At 39.7% G+C, this 18,048-nt stretch overlaps 1 protein-coding gene across 2 annotated transcripts in view; it reads right to left on the bottom strand.

The window, feature by feature from the left end:
- Positions 1-18,048, bottom strand: part of LOC140314791 (unconventional myosin-XVIIIa-like) — a 152,182-nt gene that overhangs the window by 94,355 nt on the left and 39,779 nt on the right. For both annotated transcript variants that reach the window (XM_072393153.1, XM_072393154.1), the window contains exons 8-11: positions 17,324-17,387; positions 17,085-17,229; positions 13,503-13,673; positions 11,396-11,486 (exon numbers count right to left, since the gene is read on the bottom strand). In XM_072393153.1, coding sequence (XP_072249254.1) covers positions 11,396-11,486; positions 13,503-13,673; positions 17,085-17,229; positions 17,324-17,387 — 471 coding nt within the window. The remainder of the gene's footprint in view (positions 1-11,395; positions 11,487-13,502; positions 13,674-17,084; positions 17,230-17,323; positions 17,388-18,048) is intronic.

The raw sequence follows: 18,048 nt of genomic DNA, 5'->3' as shown, positions 1-18,048 counted from the left end.
TCCTGTATGTCCGAATGCGCGAAAAAACGGCCCTATTACTGAAAAGGTTATAGGAACTGAAAAAGGTTCCTACAGTGGGAATGCGCGTATAGTCCACACAGGGTCTTTTGATATTCTGAGAAGGAAGACTGGCTCTGAGATCCTGAAGAAAGACTTTTCTCTGCTGTTGGAGAGACTGTGTCACTATGGAGCACACCGTGTCTCAGGCCCCATTTCTACTGTGGGTTTAAAGGAATTTAACTTTTCAGCAGACGTCTTGGCCTGAACACATGCATCACTCATGTAATTAAGTTCATTGATAACTTCAATATCTTTTGGGACTGTAAGGAGCATTTCAGACCTGATGGTGTGCATCCGAATGCAGATTACGTCATGCTGTTAGGATGAAAAAAACAAACATGACTGTACAGATAAGAGTGAAGGACACAGACCCTTTACTCCACATCATCCAAAGTCTCCAAAGGATGTCTCTATCCCAGCTAGGACTCCAGCGACCACCATCTACCAAAACAACGTATTCTCATGAAAGGGTTCGTATGGAAACGTACGAAAAGTTATGTACAGATTGTAGTGCATTATTCTACGAATATCCAATGACACGAGCAACCAGTGCGCATGCGCAATTCCCTGCAGTGAAAAATGGCTTCCATTCATTTCAGCTATTGAAAACGCTCCTTTCCGTCAACGAAAAAGAGTGGCAGGAATCATGTCTAAATTACTGTATTTTCCGCACCATAAGGCGCACCTAAAAGCCTTACATTTTCACAAAAGTCGGCCGTGCGCTATATAATCCGGTGCGCCTTATGTGTGCGCCGGATTCCAAAATCTGTCACGGATACCGCCATTTTGAATTTACTGCCGGGAGCACCGAGCATTCATCAGGGCATTAAGCCCCCTCTGCATCACTCACCTCCACATTCACTTTTGTGCAACTGTAAAAATGACATTGTCCTTGACTGGACCATTTCCCGCTGACACAGGATGTAAAACATACACTATGTGTGCTGGCAGCGATAAATCAATCAGAGACTCTGGTAGGTATACTACCGGTATCCTGCAAAACAATATTTATTTGTCTAAGGACTCCCGAAAATGGCACCAGCAAAGAGACAGGCTTACAGGCACAATTCAAACTGCAGGCTATCAGTTACGCGGCTGTTCATGGGAATAAAGAAGCTGCGAGAGAATTCAAGATCAATGGATCTATGGTACGGAAGTGGAGGAAACAACAAAATGAACTGCGCCAAGTCAAAAAGACCAAACTGAGTTTCGGCAGAAACAAAGCGAGGTGGCCACAGTTAGAAGACCAACTTGAGCAATGGGTCATTGAACAAAGAACAGCCGGGAGAACATCAAAAACTTTGACGGAGGTCCGTCTTGGTGCTTTCGTTTTATGAAAAGGCTCTTTGTCCAAGCTGGCCATCTTGCGCACCTACTGCATAAACAAGATAACCGAAAAAAGGATCCAGCCCAATCATATCACCAACATGGACGAGGTCCCCTCACCTTTGACATCCCCATTAACCATACTGTGGCGAAGAAGGGGACCAGCATGTTATCCACAAGTTGGCTTTCACTGTTGTTCTTGGTTGCCATGGTAACAGAGATAAATTACTACCCATGGTAATTTTTGAGAGGAAGACACTGCCAAAACAAAAGTTTCCAGCCGGAGTCATCGTTAAGGCCAATCAAAAGGGCTGAATGGACGAGGAGAAAATGAGTGAGTGGCTGAGAGAAGTGTATGTAAAGATACCGGATGTTTTTTTTCAGCATCATCGTCCCTGTTGAGCTGCGACTCCATGCGCGCACATCTCACCGCTACTGTGAAAAACCAAGTCAAGAAAACTAATTCGGAGCTTGCCATCATTCCGGGAGGACTAACAAAAGAACTCCAACCACTGGACAAACAGGGCGTTGAAAGTGAAGTTACGAGCGGCTTAGGAGCGATGGATGACAGAAGGAACACACTTTCACTAAAACGGGGAGGCAGCGCCGGGTGAGTCACGCCACCATATGTGAATGGATTGTGGATGCCTGGGCTCAGGTATCTACTTTAACTGTTGTCCGAGCTTTTGGGAAAACCGGCATCATTGCTGAACAGCCACCTGGCGAGACTGGCTCCGACGATGATGAGAGGGAAAATGAGAGCGAACCTGGCGTGTATAATGGCGAAATTGCCCAGCTGTTCAATTCAGACATAGAAGATGAGGACTTTGATGGATTTGTGACAGAAGAATGATAAAAAATAATGTGAGTATTGTTAAATAGTAGAATAATAGTAGATACTAGAATAAAGTTTAAGAAAAACTCACTGTTTTACTTCCATGACCTTTTTTTTTTTTTGTAGACTAGCATGCGCCTTATAATAAGTTGCGCCTTATAGTCAGGTGCGCCCTATGTATGGGTTAAGTACAGAAATGGACCCCATAATTGAGGGTGCGCTTTATAATCAGGTGAGCCTTATAGTGCACAAAATACGGTAGCATTTTTTTATGTTTTCATAAAATAGCTTTTCTCACGACAAACTTACGTTAGGGTTATACTTTTTCAGTTGAAGAATGCGCAGATATATGTTTTTTTAAACCCTTATTTTGCAACCCTGACCCAAACCCGGAAGCACGAATTAAAAACTACAATTTGTACAAAATTTTCCTACACAGTGGCGCTATATGTTTTGGAGTTCGAATGTGTTTCCTCTAATTTGTGGCCAGGAAACTTTCAGACTTATGATAGGTTTTGGGGTTGGGAAGCACATCTGTTTGGTCAGATTTGGTCTTGCTTATAGTTTAAAGGATGAAATCACGTTTTTTTCTGGGTTTTGACCCTACTTAGTGGCGCCCCGTACAAGTGTCCCACGACTGATGGTAGTATAGTAGTATAGTATAGTAATATAGTATAGGCCACATGTGTTCAAAATATTGACGTCTGGCTTAATACACTGTCAGACTTTTAAATTTGGACCAGTGTAGACCCGGTTTTCCCCATAATTTACAGTGAGTTTCATATTACATTTTCTAATGACCTAATATGGCCAATTATATCTACTGTATTCCTTTCCCCAGGCTGACAGGATGGTCCTAGGTGACCAAGATTTAATTTCTATTTTATTTTATTAGCCTGTTGTTTACAGTGACATTGATGGTGATGATTTTTTTAGTATATATTGCACTTACACGTTCTATTTATCTTGGAAATACTTAAATAATATGTGCCATGTGTTCTAAAATGGCCCTTTACTGTAAACCGACACTAAGGCTCTGAGAGAAAAGCCAGTTTGTAAAAAAGTCTTGGTTTTACTTGGTTAATAAATAATCAAACTAATTGAATGGCACCACATCCTCTTTCACATCACCACATAAACTTGATCTAATTAGCTAGTCCTGAATAATGGAAAGAACGGATAACGAGCGTTTCCCGTTTAATCCAATTTTGATCTAACCCTTTTCAATTTTGATCTGGCATTCCTGAAGCATTTAGGAATTTGTTTCAGGAAGCCTTTTTTCTCAAGGCTCTCCAAATGGCACAGTTTTTCCTATCCTTAGAAAAACACAAAATACAAATTTTTTGTTGTATTACAGTCAAATTTGAAGTGTTTTTCAGTCTACAGCCCTTTGCTAAAGTCATTTTAGGACATATTTGGGAAGAAAAATTTGGCAGACATAAAATTTCATCTCTTTCACTGTATTCGAGCTCATATTACTCTGTGTCGGTAGCACTTACCGAGATTCTGTCTGTTGTGGGTGAAAATTCAGTGTTCTCTTTCAAAAGAGTCCTCAACCGGGCCTCTACTCCAAGAGGTTCAAGAACAGCTTTCAATTTACTTTGGGTATGCTTTTTTTTTTAGGAGTTGCAGGCAAAAACTGCCCGACTGTTAAGAGGTTAACAGAAAGCACAAGTGCTACTGTTCTTAATGAAACAGCACCCCCAAATTTTAGTTTTATGGATAAATGCCAAAATGGGAGGAAAGGTGGGGGAGAAGCTGCCTTATTTAAAGATACATTCCAGTGTAAAGAGATCTCATTCAGTGATTTCACTTCTTTTGAATATCTTAGTTTAATTCTAAAGGATGTTTGTAAAATTCTGCTCTTAATCATTTACAGAGCTCCAGGATATTGATTAATTTTCTGAATTATTGTCTACTGATTTTAACCATTTCATCTTCACCGGGGATTTTAACATTCACATAGATAATATGACAGCTGGTAATGCCAAAGAATTTTCTTCTGTGCTGGACATGTTTGGTTTGTGGCAACATGTAACAGAACCAAACCACCTTCGAGGTCACATTCTGGACCTGGTCATTTCTAAAGGTGTTGATATTTCTTCTGTTGTGGTTATTGATTTGGCCTTGTCTGACCATTTATGTATTTTATTGGATTTATTGATAACTCAGAATCTTCAAACAACCAGCTTCTCAGTTAAGAAGAGGTACATTAATGAGAAAACAAGTGCTCAGTTTAGGGAGGCCATAGCTATGTAACTATGAGCGCAGAGTCGGTTGACGGACAGCTGGATCATTTCAACTTAAGAATATTGAATATAATGGAAGCTGTTGCACCGATAAGAATCAAGAGCACCTTAAGCAAACCGAAAACACCATGGAGAAACACCACAACGGTCAAAAACCTGAAAAGAGAATGCAGTAAAGCTGAACGTAAGTGGAGGAAAACAAAGCTTCAGATTCACTATGAGCTGTTCAAACAAAGCCTGCATTTATCTGAAATGATTATAATAAGAATGCCAACAATTCTCAAACTCTGTTTGCTATGGTTGAAAAACAAGAAAACTAATATGTCTCTAAAACCTAGAACTAACTTTCACTTTATGTCACAATTTAATATTACTGGTTTAAAAATCCTAGAGAAAACAGTTTGGCATCTGAAATCAACAACTTGCACTCTGGACATGATACCATCTGACTTTTTAAAAAAGTGTTTTTACCTCAGTAGAAAGTGAAATCATACAAATAGTTCACAGTTCACTGGCATCAGGCAATTTTCCCAAATCACTAAAGACAGCTATCATTAGGCCACTCCTAAAGAAGAGAACTCCAGACGCCTCTATGATGAACAACTACAGACCTGTCTCTAATCTCTCTTTTATATCCAAGATTGTTGAGAAAGTTGTATTTAACCAGCTCAACGACTTTCTGAATGAAAGTGGAAGTCTCGATAACTTTCAATCAGGCTTCCAACATCATCACAGCACTGAAACAGCTCTGGTCAAAGTATTAAACGACATTAGGTTGAATACTGATTCTGGTTATGTTTCAGTCCTGGTTCTGTTGGATCTCAGCACTGCGTTTGATACTGTAGAACACAGAATCCTGTTGCACAGGCTGGAAAACTGGGTTGGACTTTCTGGAGCGGTCCTAAACTGGTTCAGGTCCTATTTAGAAGGTCGGAGTTATTTTGTTAGAATTGGCAGCTATGAATCTGAGCGAGTGGCCATGACTTGTGGAGTCCCCCAGGGGTCAATTCTTGGACCTCTTCTGTTTAACTTGTATATGCTCCCTTTGGGTCAGACATTGCAGAACTTTAACATCAATTATCACAGTTATGCAGACGATACACAACTTTATGTGTCTCTGTCACCAGACGACTGCAGCCCAGCAGATGTACTGTGTCAGTGTCTGGAAATAAACACCTGATTGAGAGAGAATTTTCTACAATTAAATAAAGACAAAACTGAGATAATTCTGTTTGGTACCAAAGAGAAGAGGGTCAGCATTGGTAAATATCTTGAGACTCGGGGCCTTACAATCACTGACCAAGTCCGTAACCTTGGAGTGTTGATAGCCTCAGATCTGGCTTTCGGCAGCCACATCAAAGCTGTCACCAAGGCAGCTTTTTACCAACTCAGAAACATCAACAGAATTAAAGGTTTTCTCTCCCAAAAAGACCAGGAGAAACTCATCCATGCGTTCATCTCCAGTAGACTTGATTACTGTAATGGTCTTTTAACTGGACTTCCCAAAAAGAGGATTAAACATCTGCAGCTCATCCAGAACGCTGCTGCTAGAGTTTTAACCAGGACTAAAAGATCTGAACACATCACACCGGTTTTAAAATCTTTACACTGGCTTCCAGTCAGTCACAGAATCGCCTACTGATGGTTTACAAATCCCAGAACAGTTTAGGCCCAAAATACATCTGTGACATGTTCAGAGAATATAAACCCAGCAGAGCTCTTACATCCAAGGACTCAGGTCAGCTGGTCCAGTCCAGAGTCCAGATTTAACATGGAAAAGCAGCATTTAGCTGTTATGCTGCAAACAAGTGGAACAAACTGCCAGTGGAGATTAAACTGTCACCAAATGTAGACATTTTTAAATCCAGGTTAAAAACATTTCTTTTCTCATGTGTCTATGCATGAAATCTGCACGGAATCTTTTAAATTAATCTAAACTGTTGCTTGTTTTTAATGATTTTAATTTTGTTCTAATTATTTAATTTCTTTCTCTTTATATTATTTTATGTATTTTTAATGCTTCTTCCACTCCCCACTGTAATGCTTTTATTTTATGTGAAGCACTTTGAATTGTTTTGTACATGAAATGTGCTATACAAATAAATTTGACTTGACTTGACAAAGAAAAATATGACTTTGTCTGAAACATTATAGAGAGTGCTGTAGAGTACAATAATGTGTCTTGCACTCAAGACATGGAATGAACTATCATAACTTTAAAGTAGGGCTGGGCAAATATTACATTCTTTCATCGCGTTTATCGCCGGGCATACTTAAGTCGGGGAAATGGGAGGTTGGACTAATGGACGAAAAAATATAGAAATGTATGGTTGGAGAAATGGGAAGTCGAACTTTTGGGTAGTCTGAGAAATAGAAAGTCGGCCTAATGGACGCAAAAATTAAAAAATGTATGGTTGGAGAAATAGGAAGTCAGAGAAATGGGAAGTGAGACAGACGCCATGTGCCATCCGGCTCTGTCGACTGCACCATCTGAAATGAAAATGGCCATGTAAAAGTTCCGTAACCTTCACCATGTTCGTTTAGCCCGCTTCAAGCGCCATTCTTTTCTTTTCTGACTGTTTCCTGTGAGCACCGCAGCAGTAAGCAACATACTAGGCTTGCTCACGATGGACTTTTTCAGCATAAAAGCCAGTGAGCAACAGACGTTTACAATAAAAATAATAAAAGCTGCGTTAATGGGAGACAAATAATTGTTGGCGATAATGAATTCATTAGTAAACGCAAAAATAACGCATTACTGTACCCAGCCCTTCTTTAAAATGAAGAGAAGAGGAGATAGTTTTAAGCGACATGATTTGGGCATGTGCAAGATGCATACAACAGGTTTTTTTTTATCATAGTTAAACACTGCTTTAAAATCTGGGACAAAGTGTCAGTTGACCAATTATAAAAACAGATCATTCCATTCAAAATAAACTTAGCTGTGAAGTGGATACACAACACCATTATAGTAAGTAGAGAGTCCATACACTACATGGACTGTGGCAGCATTAGAACACAGAAAAGGTTCTTTGCACAGATGTTTCATGATTTTAGATGCTAAAGCACTGAAGCAAAAGTACCAAAAATGACCAAACCAAAAGAAGTTGCTTAAGTTCTTCTTCAATTCTTCAATGAAAAAGTGACTTTCATGCTATTACATACACAACATACCATAATATTATGTATTTGATAATGTAATAAAAAAAAATTTCACTGCTGTAATGGATGGAGGTGGAGCTCAACATTTCAAGTTGCAACATGAGATTATAGTCAATACTTTTTTCTTAAAATTTTCTCAGTTGATTAATTCAGCTCTTCAGGAAGGATACTTTACTCTGCTCAGGACTGGCAGTTTGACTGGCAGCTTGACTTGGGAAGACAGCTAAAGTTCTCAGAGGACATCATGACAACTGCACTTATTCCAGATTTGATATTGACATCAGTACACACCACACAGGTGGTCATAATGGAACTGACTTTCCCCCTAGGATAACAGGAGGCCAATGAACCAAAAAGAGCAAAAAAAAAAAAAAAAAGCTTGAGCAACCCAATCCAATCAAATGGAAAAACAATAATGAAAGCAGTCTGCATCTGCAGAAAGTACTGCAAAACCCCAAAAGGACTGAAAATCTACCAAACAAAGATGGCCTGCTTAAGCAGAGGTTCAAGTCAGGCAACACTCAGGAGCATCACTCCTACTACTACGGTTGCTATGCGCCGGCCTTATCGGCAGCAAGTCTGTGTAGCTCCGAATTTTGTTTGTCATTTATATAATTATATGTCATTTTAGTTTTAATCTAAACATTTTTAGTGATCTCCTTTTTATTTACATTTTGTTTTATTTTTATTTTCTAACAATGTGCACTGCTACCAGTAGGGCAGTGTACACAAGAGAAGAGCTGTTGGCACTGTCCAAGATTGGACAAGCTGTACCGTGGATGCAGAGCTGGAGCAAAACTAAAGGCAAAGAGGCACAACAGGAGGTGGAGGTACAAGCCTTTTCTGCCCTCAGTGATTATGGGAAACGCTAACTTGCTACCAAACAAGTGTGATGAGCTTGAGCTGATTGTGCAGAACCAACAGATGTATAAGGAGAGCAGTTTGATCTGTCTGTCTGAGTCCTGGTTGCAGTGTTGTTTTGTCAACGATGACGAAATTATTCCATTGACACCACTTTTTTTATGACGATAACGACACGCTGACAAAATAAACATGGCTCTTTGATGACTAAAAAATGACGAGACGTTTGAGTTTTCGTTGACGAGACGAGACAAGAATGGACGTAAATGTTAGTGGGTGGTCTGTCAGACGTTTAAAATGCATGGCATTTCTGCTTATTGTGCGCGTAATCTGTCAATTAAAACCTAAATAGTATCTGCTGCTGCATCCTTTCCTTGTTTGGTCACGCCCACCACCTGGCATGCAGCGCACAACAAGCTCAACTCGTCACACTGTTGTCACTCATCACAGACACTGGACCATGATGGCGGCAGTTTCAACACAGTGGCTTGGTGGTCGCAAACGTAGAGATGATATGGGTGTATTTTAAATATAACCCAGCAGATAATAAAACAGAGTGTATTGTGACAAGACACAGTGGCAAATGTGGCAACAAAGTAGGCGGAAAAAATACGACAAACCTTAAGTGGCACCTGAAGGCTCGCCAAAAGGATATTTTTTCGTTTTCCACATACTCCTGGCGCAAATGGGCTGCTAACTTCAGGCTAAAATTAGCTTTGTTATGCTAACGTCAATTCATTAGCTTAAGTTAAAGATAGAGTGGGTTTGTATGATGTCTGTTCTTACAAAAAATATGCATCTGGCAGACCAAGTTGAGCATATGTGCTCCTCATCTGTCACTCATATTTGGGGCATGTGTATGTTCATTGTACTTTAGGAAATTCTGAAAAATAAAGCCACAGTTGCCGAAGTAGAATGTTATTGTTTTTGGCTTTTTTGGAGTAATGACCATTGATTCCACTGTTACCACTTTATCTGTGTGTAATGCACAATCCTTAGATTAGAAAGTATTTGCCGTTGGGTGGAAACCTTACATGTCTAAAACCATTCCTTTATTATTGTAATTATTGGTGAAAATAATTACAATAAGTAATTACAAAAAGTGTTGCAATGTGTTGAATTTATAGATCAGTTATTTTCACAACTCATGTGTGACACTGTCCAAAAGCAATCTCCATTGCTTATTGACCTAAATTAATTTGTTAAAAGACTATACTTATTTTTCTTTTTTTTTACTAAAACTGACTGAAACTAGACTAAAAACCTTTTTCACTTTTCGTCGACTAAAACTATCACATATAGAAGTGACTAAAATTTGACTAAAACTAATAAGCATTTTAGTCCAAAAGACAAAAGGCAAAAGATGGTTGTCAAAAACAACACAGCGTGGTTGAACGACAACACACCACACTCGTGTGTGCACATACCCGGCTTCACAGCCGTACGAGCAGATGATGACCTGAGTACGAGCGGTAAGCAGAGGTATTGTAGTATTTCAGAGATGGGTTAACCCCCGCAATGTGACCGTTAAGGAGAGGGTATGCTGTCCAGACATTGAACTGCTGTCAGTTGGTTTCCATGCGTTCTATGTGCCCAGAGAGTTCCCATATACAGTCGTCATCATTGTTTACATTCCACCGAGGACTGCACTTACAGCGGTGTGTGACATCATCCATGACACGGTTGCTAGGATACAGACTCAGCATCCTGAGCCATTCATTGCAATCACAGGGGACTTCAACCTATATGTCTATATGTCTCTCTATCCTCCTGCCTGACTGGGTTTGTACAGTCTGTGGTCTGTCCAACACGTGGAGAAAGGACATTAGATCTGTTCTATGCTAATGTGAAGGAGGCTTACAGGGCAGTGTCTCTTCCACCACTGGGTAGATCTGATCACAGCATGGTCTATCTACAACCCACATACAGACCTTGTGTACAAAGACTTCCTGTTATCACCAGATCTTTCAGGAAGTGGTCACCAGAGGCAAGTGGTGCATTGAGAGACTGCTTTGATGTCGCAGAATGGGCTGTACTGAAGGAAGAAGAAATGGACACTGACATGGACAGGAGGGTCACCACCATCACTGACTATATTGACTTCTGCAGGGACACTGTGAATACAGTGAGGACTGTAAGGTGCTATCCTAATAATATGTATTAGTGAACAATATCAGTTTTGCAGGTATGGCGAAACGTAAAATCAGCAATTTTTTTCAAAACGAGTGCGAGAAGAGGAGAGACAAGACAGGTGAAAGAGTGTAGACAGGCAGCTAAAATGCAATAATTCCTATTATTGATGAGATGTGGTAAATTTGTCAGATACGAAAGTAATCCATCTCAGCCAGAAGCTGAAGACTAGGGTGAGGGAGAGAGTGAAGCCCCACTGCAGCACAGCGAGTGAAGCCAAGGGTATTCAGGCAGTCATATAAACAACGTTACAATGATTTTACAGTCAATTTTTAATCTTTCCAGGTCTAAAAAACTCAAGATTGTAAGATATGATTAAGAACACTTTCACAATTCATGTCCACACCAGAATAATGCAAAGTTTATAATGCATGAACTTTTCTCAGGAGAAACCCAGACTGTAGGACACAGCCTATCCACCACCACATTTACACCTCCAGATGCAGGAAGCGGGCCTCCTGCATCATGAAGGACCCCACTCACACACTGTTTGTCCCCCTCCCCTCAGGCAGGAGGCTGCAGAGCATTAAGAGCAGAACCACAGTTGACTGTTGAACTCTGGAGGACCCCCATCATCCCTGCTGACCCCCCCAGCAAATCTAATTACCCTTTTTGGGTTTAGTCATTGCAACTACATTCAACTGAATTCAATTCAGTGTCTGTCGAGGGCCAAGTTTTGTGTCTGAATCTTAGGTACACGTTGAGGCTTTACCTGTTGATGAGGGAGATGACACGAGTGAAAAGCTCAGAGTAAAGTCCAGATGCCATAGCCTCCAAACACTCCTGAGCTGTGCACTTTGAGCCTGAAAGACAGAAGATGTCAAGAGTCTACAGTTCAGAGTCAGACCTGACAAATGACTACCCACCTATACAAGATATTCCCATTCAGCATTGGTGCAGCTGATTTAGAAAAACATCATTGTACCAACATGAAATCAGATTCTTTAAGCTTTAATGTCTCATCTAAAGATGTCAAACTGCAGCAGCAGTGGATTCAGTGCATGGGTCTGCAGTCTTCATATCATTCATTTCACTTATAAACAAGTTGGTTTTGCTAAAATAAATAAATAATAATAATTCTAAAGTGTGTGTGTATCTTTTGTGTGTTTTCTCTCAAAACATAACAACCCTACAACAGCTGATATTCACTGTAGCGGCCACCTGGACTCCATTGCTGAAACACAACAGAGTGGTGAGGCCCTGTCAGTCAAAACTGACTGACAAATACATCATGAATGACCAAACAGCAATAAAATAATTATGTTACTAATGCCTTCTCTTAATTTCTGTTCAGACCAAACATTTAATTGTATGATTTTGGAGAAAGGAAACTTATGTTTAAAGAAAAATCCTAATTTTTGATGATGGATTAGTAACGAGCCTTCATACGTGACGTTAGAATATATCTAAATTCTCATTTAGACCAACCATTACCCTATTCAGATTTATTCATCAGCCTTCCTTGTAATTGTAATTGAACTTGTAATTTAAGTGTACACCTATGGAAAACAGTTAAGACAAAATATGCTCAAATGCCACCTTCACACTGTTGCACAAGTAAAAGCCTTTTATTTGATCACGGATTGTTACCAAGTCTTAAAAGGTGACTAGACTTTTGTTCAGACTGGCCCGACTTATGTCCCCTTCAAACAAGTACATTTTTACCTTTTTGCCATTACTGCACAGGAACAATGCTATTTTTTTATTAAAAATGATTAGCAAGCTTGGAAAGGTTATCAGAAACTGATCTGTTCATGGTGATATTTCATAAAAAACTACGTCCATTTCAAGGAGCTTTTGCTTTATCTGTACCCTAACCCTCAGATTTGACTCAAATGCCATTTTGGCATTAGGGCGCAGTAATATTGCTAATTTTTTTTTATCATAGATCATATGAGATGATATTATATCTATGATCATATCATAGATTACCTGCAGGCTTCGGTGTGTTCAAACTGACCCTAACTAGGTCTACTTTAAGACGCTTTAGTTATTTTAGACTTTTGAAGGAAATTAAAGACAAAATAACTTTGAATAACATTTTGGCATGTATGCACATGCAAGTGCAAAAATTTGATGATTAATGATAAAATATAGTGACCCTAGCAATCTGTATGCCTAATAGCTCATTTTCTAAAAGCTACGTTTTCAAAATACTACAAGGAAATTGTGCTCATGGCAGCTTGGCTTGACAAATCTATTTTTATATCTTTTAATACCCTAAAATCATTCAAAGGTGAGGTGAAACTACCACTGCATTCCATTTCAGAGTGACCTTTTTTCATTTCACGTGTGTGGTCACTAGACCTTGTATGTATGTGAATCACAAAAGTGCAAGAGAATGTCACGGCTTTCTTCTTGATGTAGCAGATAATGATGATTCTTCATAGATGTTTGAAGGCCTGCTAGTAATCTACAATAAAAAAATGAAGGATTATATCTGTGTCATAATGCTAAAATGGCATTTGATTAGACTTTAAACCAGTAGATAAACAAAGTGTACATTACCCATCATATCAGATATTGGAAATCACTTTAGCAAAAAGACAACATCAAAGCAACTTAAAGCAACACCAGAGAAGTTTGTGAACCGAGGTGCTCACGATATTTTGCTTTACAGTCACAAGACATTTTTGCAGGCTTTTCAATTCAGTTTTGTGGTTCTTCAACATGGTAACACAGCCATGTGTACGGCTTTACGAGTGCAGGGCTCAGACAAGACAGTGGTGTTACATCCCACAATTGTAGGGAGAATCAAAGAGCAAAAGGGGGCATATCGTCTAGTGTTACTTTTAAGATGCTGCAGTCTAGGCTTTTACCTGAAATGTCGCCTTGGCCCGCATCATCCGGTCCTCCTCTGAATGAGGTGGAGTGCTGTAGTCCTCTGGCCTGATGCTTAAAGATCAAAGAGGATAGCTCCTCCAGGGTACAACCCAACAGGTAAGCTGCCTTTTGGGCCCACTCATGATGGGCAAACTGCCTACGTCCCACTGAAAAGAAAAATACGTTTAAAACTTTACATCCTGCAGTCAGAGCCAGAGGATGAAATATAATGAAGATAGAGCACCTCAGGTTCTTTCCATACTTTTTAGCTCAGCTGTTTTTGCAGGACGTGGTGCCATACTGTATGGCTGTGAGGGGTGATTGGTCTACAGAAATGTTTAGGCAGTGAGTGAAAGTGCCATCCATGTGAGTTCCGGGATGCAGGTTTTCCCAGCAGAACAATGTAGTGGATCAAGATGAGAAGTAGCGCTCACTTTTGCCTGTCAGTGGTTTTAATGTTATGGCTGATCGGTTTGTGATACACACACACACACACACGTGTGTCTGTGTATATATGTTGTGATGGCTGATGTGTTCGGTTAATTGAATCGTCCATCCAGATTTGGAGCACCTGGAGCCTGACAGCATAGGATATAAGTCCCAGCATCCAATACAGCACTCTCACTACTCTCCTCCTCCAGGGCCTGATTTCTTTTGGTCTTTGTTAGAATAGGTTTTGTTGAGAACAAAATTGCCATTCACAATGCTCACTCATCCATCTTTACATGTCTGCTTGTACTGACTCAACACACCAAAATTGATGGTTGTTTTCATACGATTTTTGCGTTGAAACAGAATTATTTAATAGGCTTTCTGGTGTTCTTTCCCGTTTTTGTCAGAGCTGATGAGCCAGGTTGTGATAAAATGGGGGTTCTCCGTTTTTTCCCATTGTTGTGCTGCACAATTTGGTCAGAAATGACAGTCCACTGGTATTAACAATTAATGGGCCATGCACCTTAAAGTTACAAATGACGTCCTTATGGCCTCTGATAATGATTTTGACTCTGTGCTGTTCCTATTAGATCTCAGTGCAGCTTTTGATACCATCGACCATAACGTCTTACTATAAAGACTTAAACATTTTTTTGGGATAAGGGGTACTAATTTAGACTGGTTTGTATCAAACTCAGGTGTGGATTAATATGGATCTTTATCTTTGTCATGACTTATCTGGAGGACATTAACGCCCTGGTACCAATTAGCAAAGCTATCAGTGAATAAACTAAATAACCCTTTGATGTGAAGGTAGAGTGAGGGTCTTAAGGCAGACCAAATGTTTATTTCCCTTCCTGGACATGGGAATCAAGGAATGCCTTGACACCTTTCCCCCCTTCATCTGAGAGGACAAGAAACAGACCACCCACGCACTCTTTCTTTACCTCGGAACGAGAACTGTTTTCTTCAAGAAAATTCTCAGATCTTGTGTTAAGACAAAAGAGTGGAGAAATTTTTCTTTGTTTTATCAAACTCTTAACACTAGAAATAAAACTTCTGCTTTACACGCCCAGGCACATGGGGGTTGGCCACATGATGGCCAACCCCCATGTATCAAAAGTTAAAAAAACGCCAGAAGAGGGAAAAAAAAAGAAAAAGAAGAGGCAGAAAGAAAGAAGAATTCATTTTTGGGGGGGGGGGGTTGTCTGTTCTCCCTATGCATGTCACCTTTGGGCAATATCATCAGGAAACATGATATACATTTTCATTGCCATGCTGATGAAATCCAGCTACATGCATCAATCAAACTAACTGATTAAACTAACTAGTTACTAAAGTTACTAAAGCTTGCATTCCAGACATCAAGGCCTGGATGAGCTGTAATTTCCTACATAATTTTTTACTTGAAAAAACGCATTGAGACACTGTCTACCGCTATAGTTACTCTTGGCATTTCCTTGCCCTCTACTTCAACTGTGAGGAACATTGGGATTAATTTCTTCACCAGGATTTGTCTTTTAACTTTCACATTAAAGAGGTCCAAGTAAATCCCTGGGACACAAAATGCTGCAGTCAGAGTACTGACTGGTACTACTAAAAGAGATCACATCTTAGTTAACCTCTCTACAATGGCTCCCTGTAAAGATTTGAAGAGAATTTAATCAAAGAACTTAAACCACCCTTAATGTTCAAGAAAAATGTACAAAAAACGTCTATTCTTAACTAATTGATATATATTGATATGCCTGTGATCTACTTGTTTTAATATACCTATTTTCTTTGTCTTTTGTATACTTACAACCTTAGCTTCTACTGGCATATTAACTACTTTCATTAATGGTGTTCATTTTTTTCCTCAGCCTTTTTGCCCTGGCTGTCTAAATTGTGCTTTTGCTCTGTAAAGCATTTTGTGTTACTTTTTTATAAAGTTGAGTTGAGCCAAACAAAAACTGGGTAAGCTAGGAAAACTTTATTCTCCTGTAGAAAGCCAAAACACTAAAATGAGAAATAAATGAACAAGCTTCCATGTGCTTGACTGAGAATGCTGAATAGTGAGGCAGAAGCTCAGACTTTTAAACAGAAGTTTAAAGAGATGGCAAACTTCTGGCATCAGTATCACTGTACAGAACAAAAAGGGTGAGAATGACAAAAGAGAGGGGCATGATGAATGAAACACAAAGAAGAAAGACTATAAAGAGGACTATTCTTTTGTTTACATTATCTTCATCTCCCTCTGCATTTGACAGAGGACAACATCCAAGCATGCAATCAAAGAGAGGATTAAAACTAGCAGTGACGAACAATGGAAACCCAAGACATATTAAGAGAACTGTGAAGTCTGAAATGCTGTAATCATATTCCCCTGTTTTAGATCAGTGGAGAGTAAATGATTCTTGAGCTGTGTTTTGACTACAAAAAGACTCAAATCAGACCTGTTGCTTGGTGCTAAGTACGTGGAACCTAACCTAGCGTTACAATCCCTCCTCACGTGTTGAGTGACCATTTGAGATCAAATCTCAGTTGCTTGCCGTGTGTTGATATAAACACGTAGCCTAAGTCACACAGTTGGCTGAGCAACACAAACAGAATATCAGTAGGTCAATTGATGTTTCCGTAAAATCACTAATACATTCAGTAACCTACCATCACTTAGACATTAACATGTCCCAGATTTCTGCATTTATTGTGGAACATTTCAATAAGCTCAGTTCCTTTGGCTTACAGACGTGATACAAGGAAAGCATAAAATAAATCATTTGTGATGTGCCAGACATCACCAGAGTACCTCTGAGAAACAATGAAGCTTTTAATTGCTGAAACAGATTGTCAGTGGTCCTCAGCTGTTTTCTACTCAACTTTGTGGACACATGGAGTGTGTATAAGTGGCTGCGCATGTGACATACCTTTGGAAAGCTAAAGCATTTCATGATAATTGACTGTGAGTATAGATAATTGCAACTCACCTAGGTACAGCAAAAGCTGTGTCCAGTCTTTTGTGTACTCTCTTGTAAATCAGTTTTACATGAACATCCTTCATGCAGGTATTTTAAAATGCAGCCACCTGAATGAAGCCAGCTTTTCACTGACACCTCAGTTATGTACATGTGTATGTATGTATATGTATTTGCAAGTTAGATTCCTACCTTGAGTGGCTCCTGCAGCTCCTAAGTGATAGATAGCCCCCAGGATAAGCCAGAGGACCTTTTGCTCTTCACCAGAGATGCCCAGCACCTTCATCGCTGCCTGCAGCTTGATGAACTGCTGCGACGCCCGCTGCTTGTCATCAGGCTTGATATCAAATCAGATCAGATGAAACTTGATTCCTGACAGTAAGCCACTTCAACAGTAAACAAAAAGCAGTTTAACAGTCCAGTATGATTACCTTTGAGTTTGGAAAGATCCCAAAAGCACTATTTTCAGCAAACTGGTTAAAGTGCAGCTCTGTTCTGGAAGAGAAGTAAGATTCATACAAAAAAATTAGTTCTTTTGTGAAATGTTTAATCCTGCTTTCAGCTGTTGTACTCATTGTAATACAAAATAAAAAATAAATATCAACAGTGTCCTTGCTGTTTTACAGCATCTTTAACATTTTGATAATAAAAGAAGGGGGGGGGGCTAGAAATGGATTCTAGTCTAACTGACCACTCAAAGCGCTTATAACACTTCATGCCACATTCACCCATCGATGGATACATCAGTAAGCAACGTGGGTTTCAGTGTCTTGCCCAAGGATGCTTCAACATGTGGCCGGGGGAAGCCAGAGACCTTCCGATTGGTGGCCAACTGCTCGTCCTCCTGAGCTACAGCCGCCCCATAATTTTTATGAGTCAAAGAAGTGAATCTGGCTCAGTTGAGACAGCAAGATCTGTATCTATGTGATGCATCTTCCAGCTACCACAAACCTGGTGGAAAGATTAAAACTCCTTTTTGAGTTGCAAACCAACAAACACATTAGTACAGACCACAGTAAACATGGCATTCATTTTTCAGTCAGCATATAAAATCTAATTTGCAATAATGGAACATGGCTCTTCACAGTTGTAATTAGATCCGTGAATCAGGGTATCATCCGTTCTTTCCATTTTCAATTTTCAATTTTCAAAAATC

Source organism: Leuresthes tenuis, unplaced genomic scaffold, assembly GCF_036924035.1.
Source record: "Leuresthes tenuis unplaced genomic scaffold, fLeuTen1.0.hap1 SCAF_9, whole genome shotgun sequence".
In the NCBI taxonomy this organism is placed as follows: domain Eukaryota; kingdom Metazoa; phylum Chordata; class Actinopteri; order Atheriniformes; family Atherinopsidae; genus Leuresthes; species Leuresthes tenuis.
This window is presented reverse-complemented; position numbering and strand designations above follow the sequence as displayed.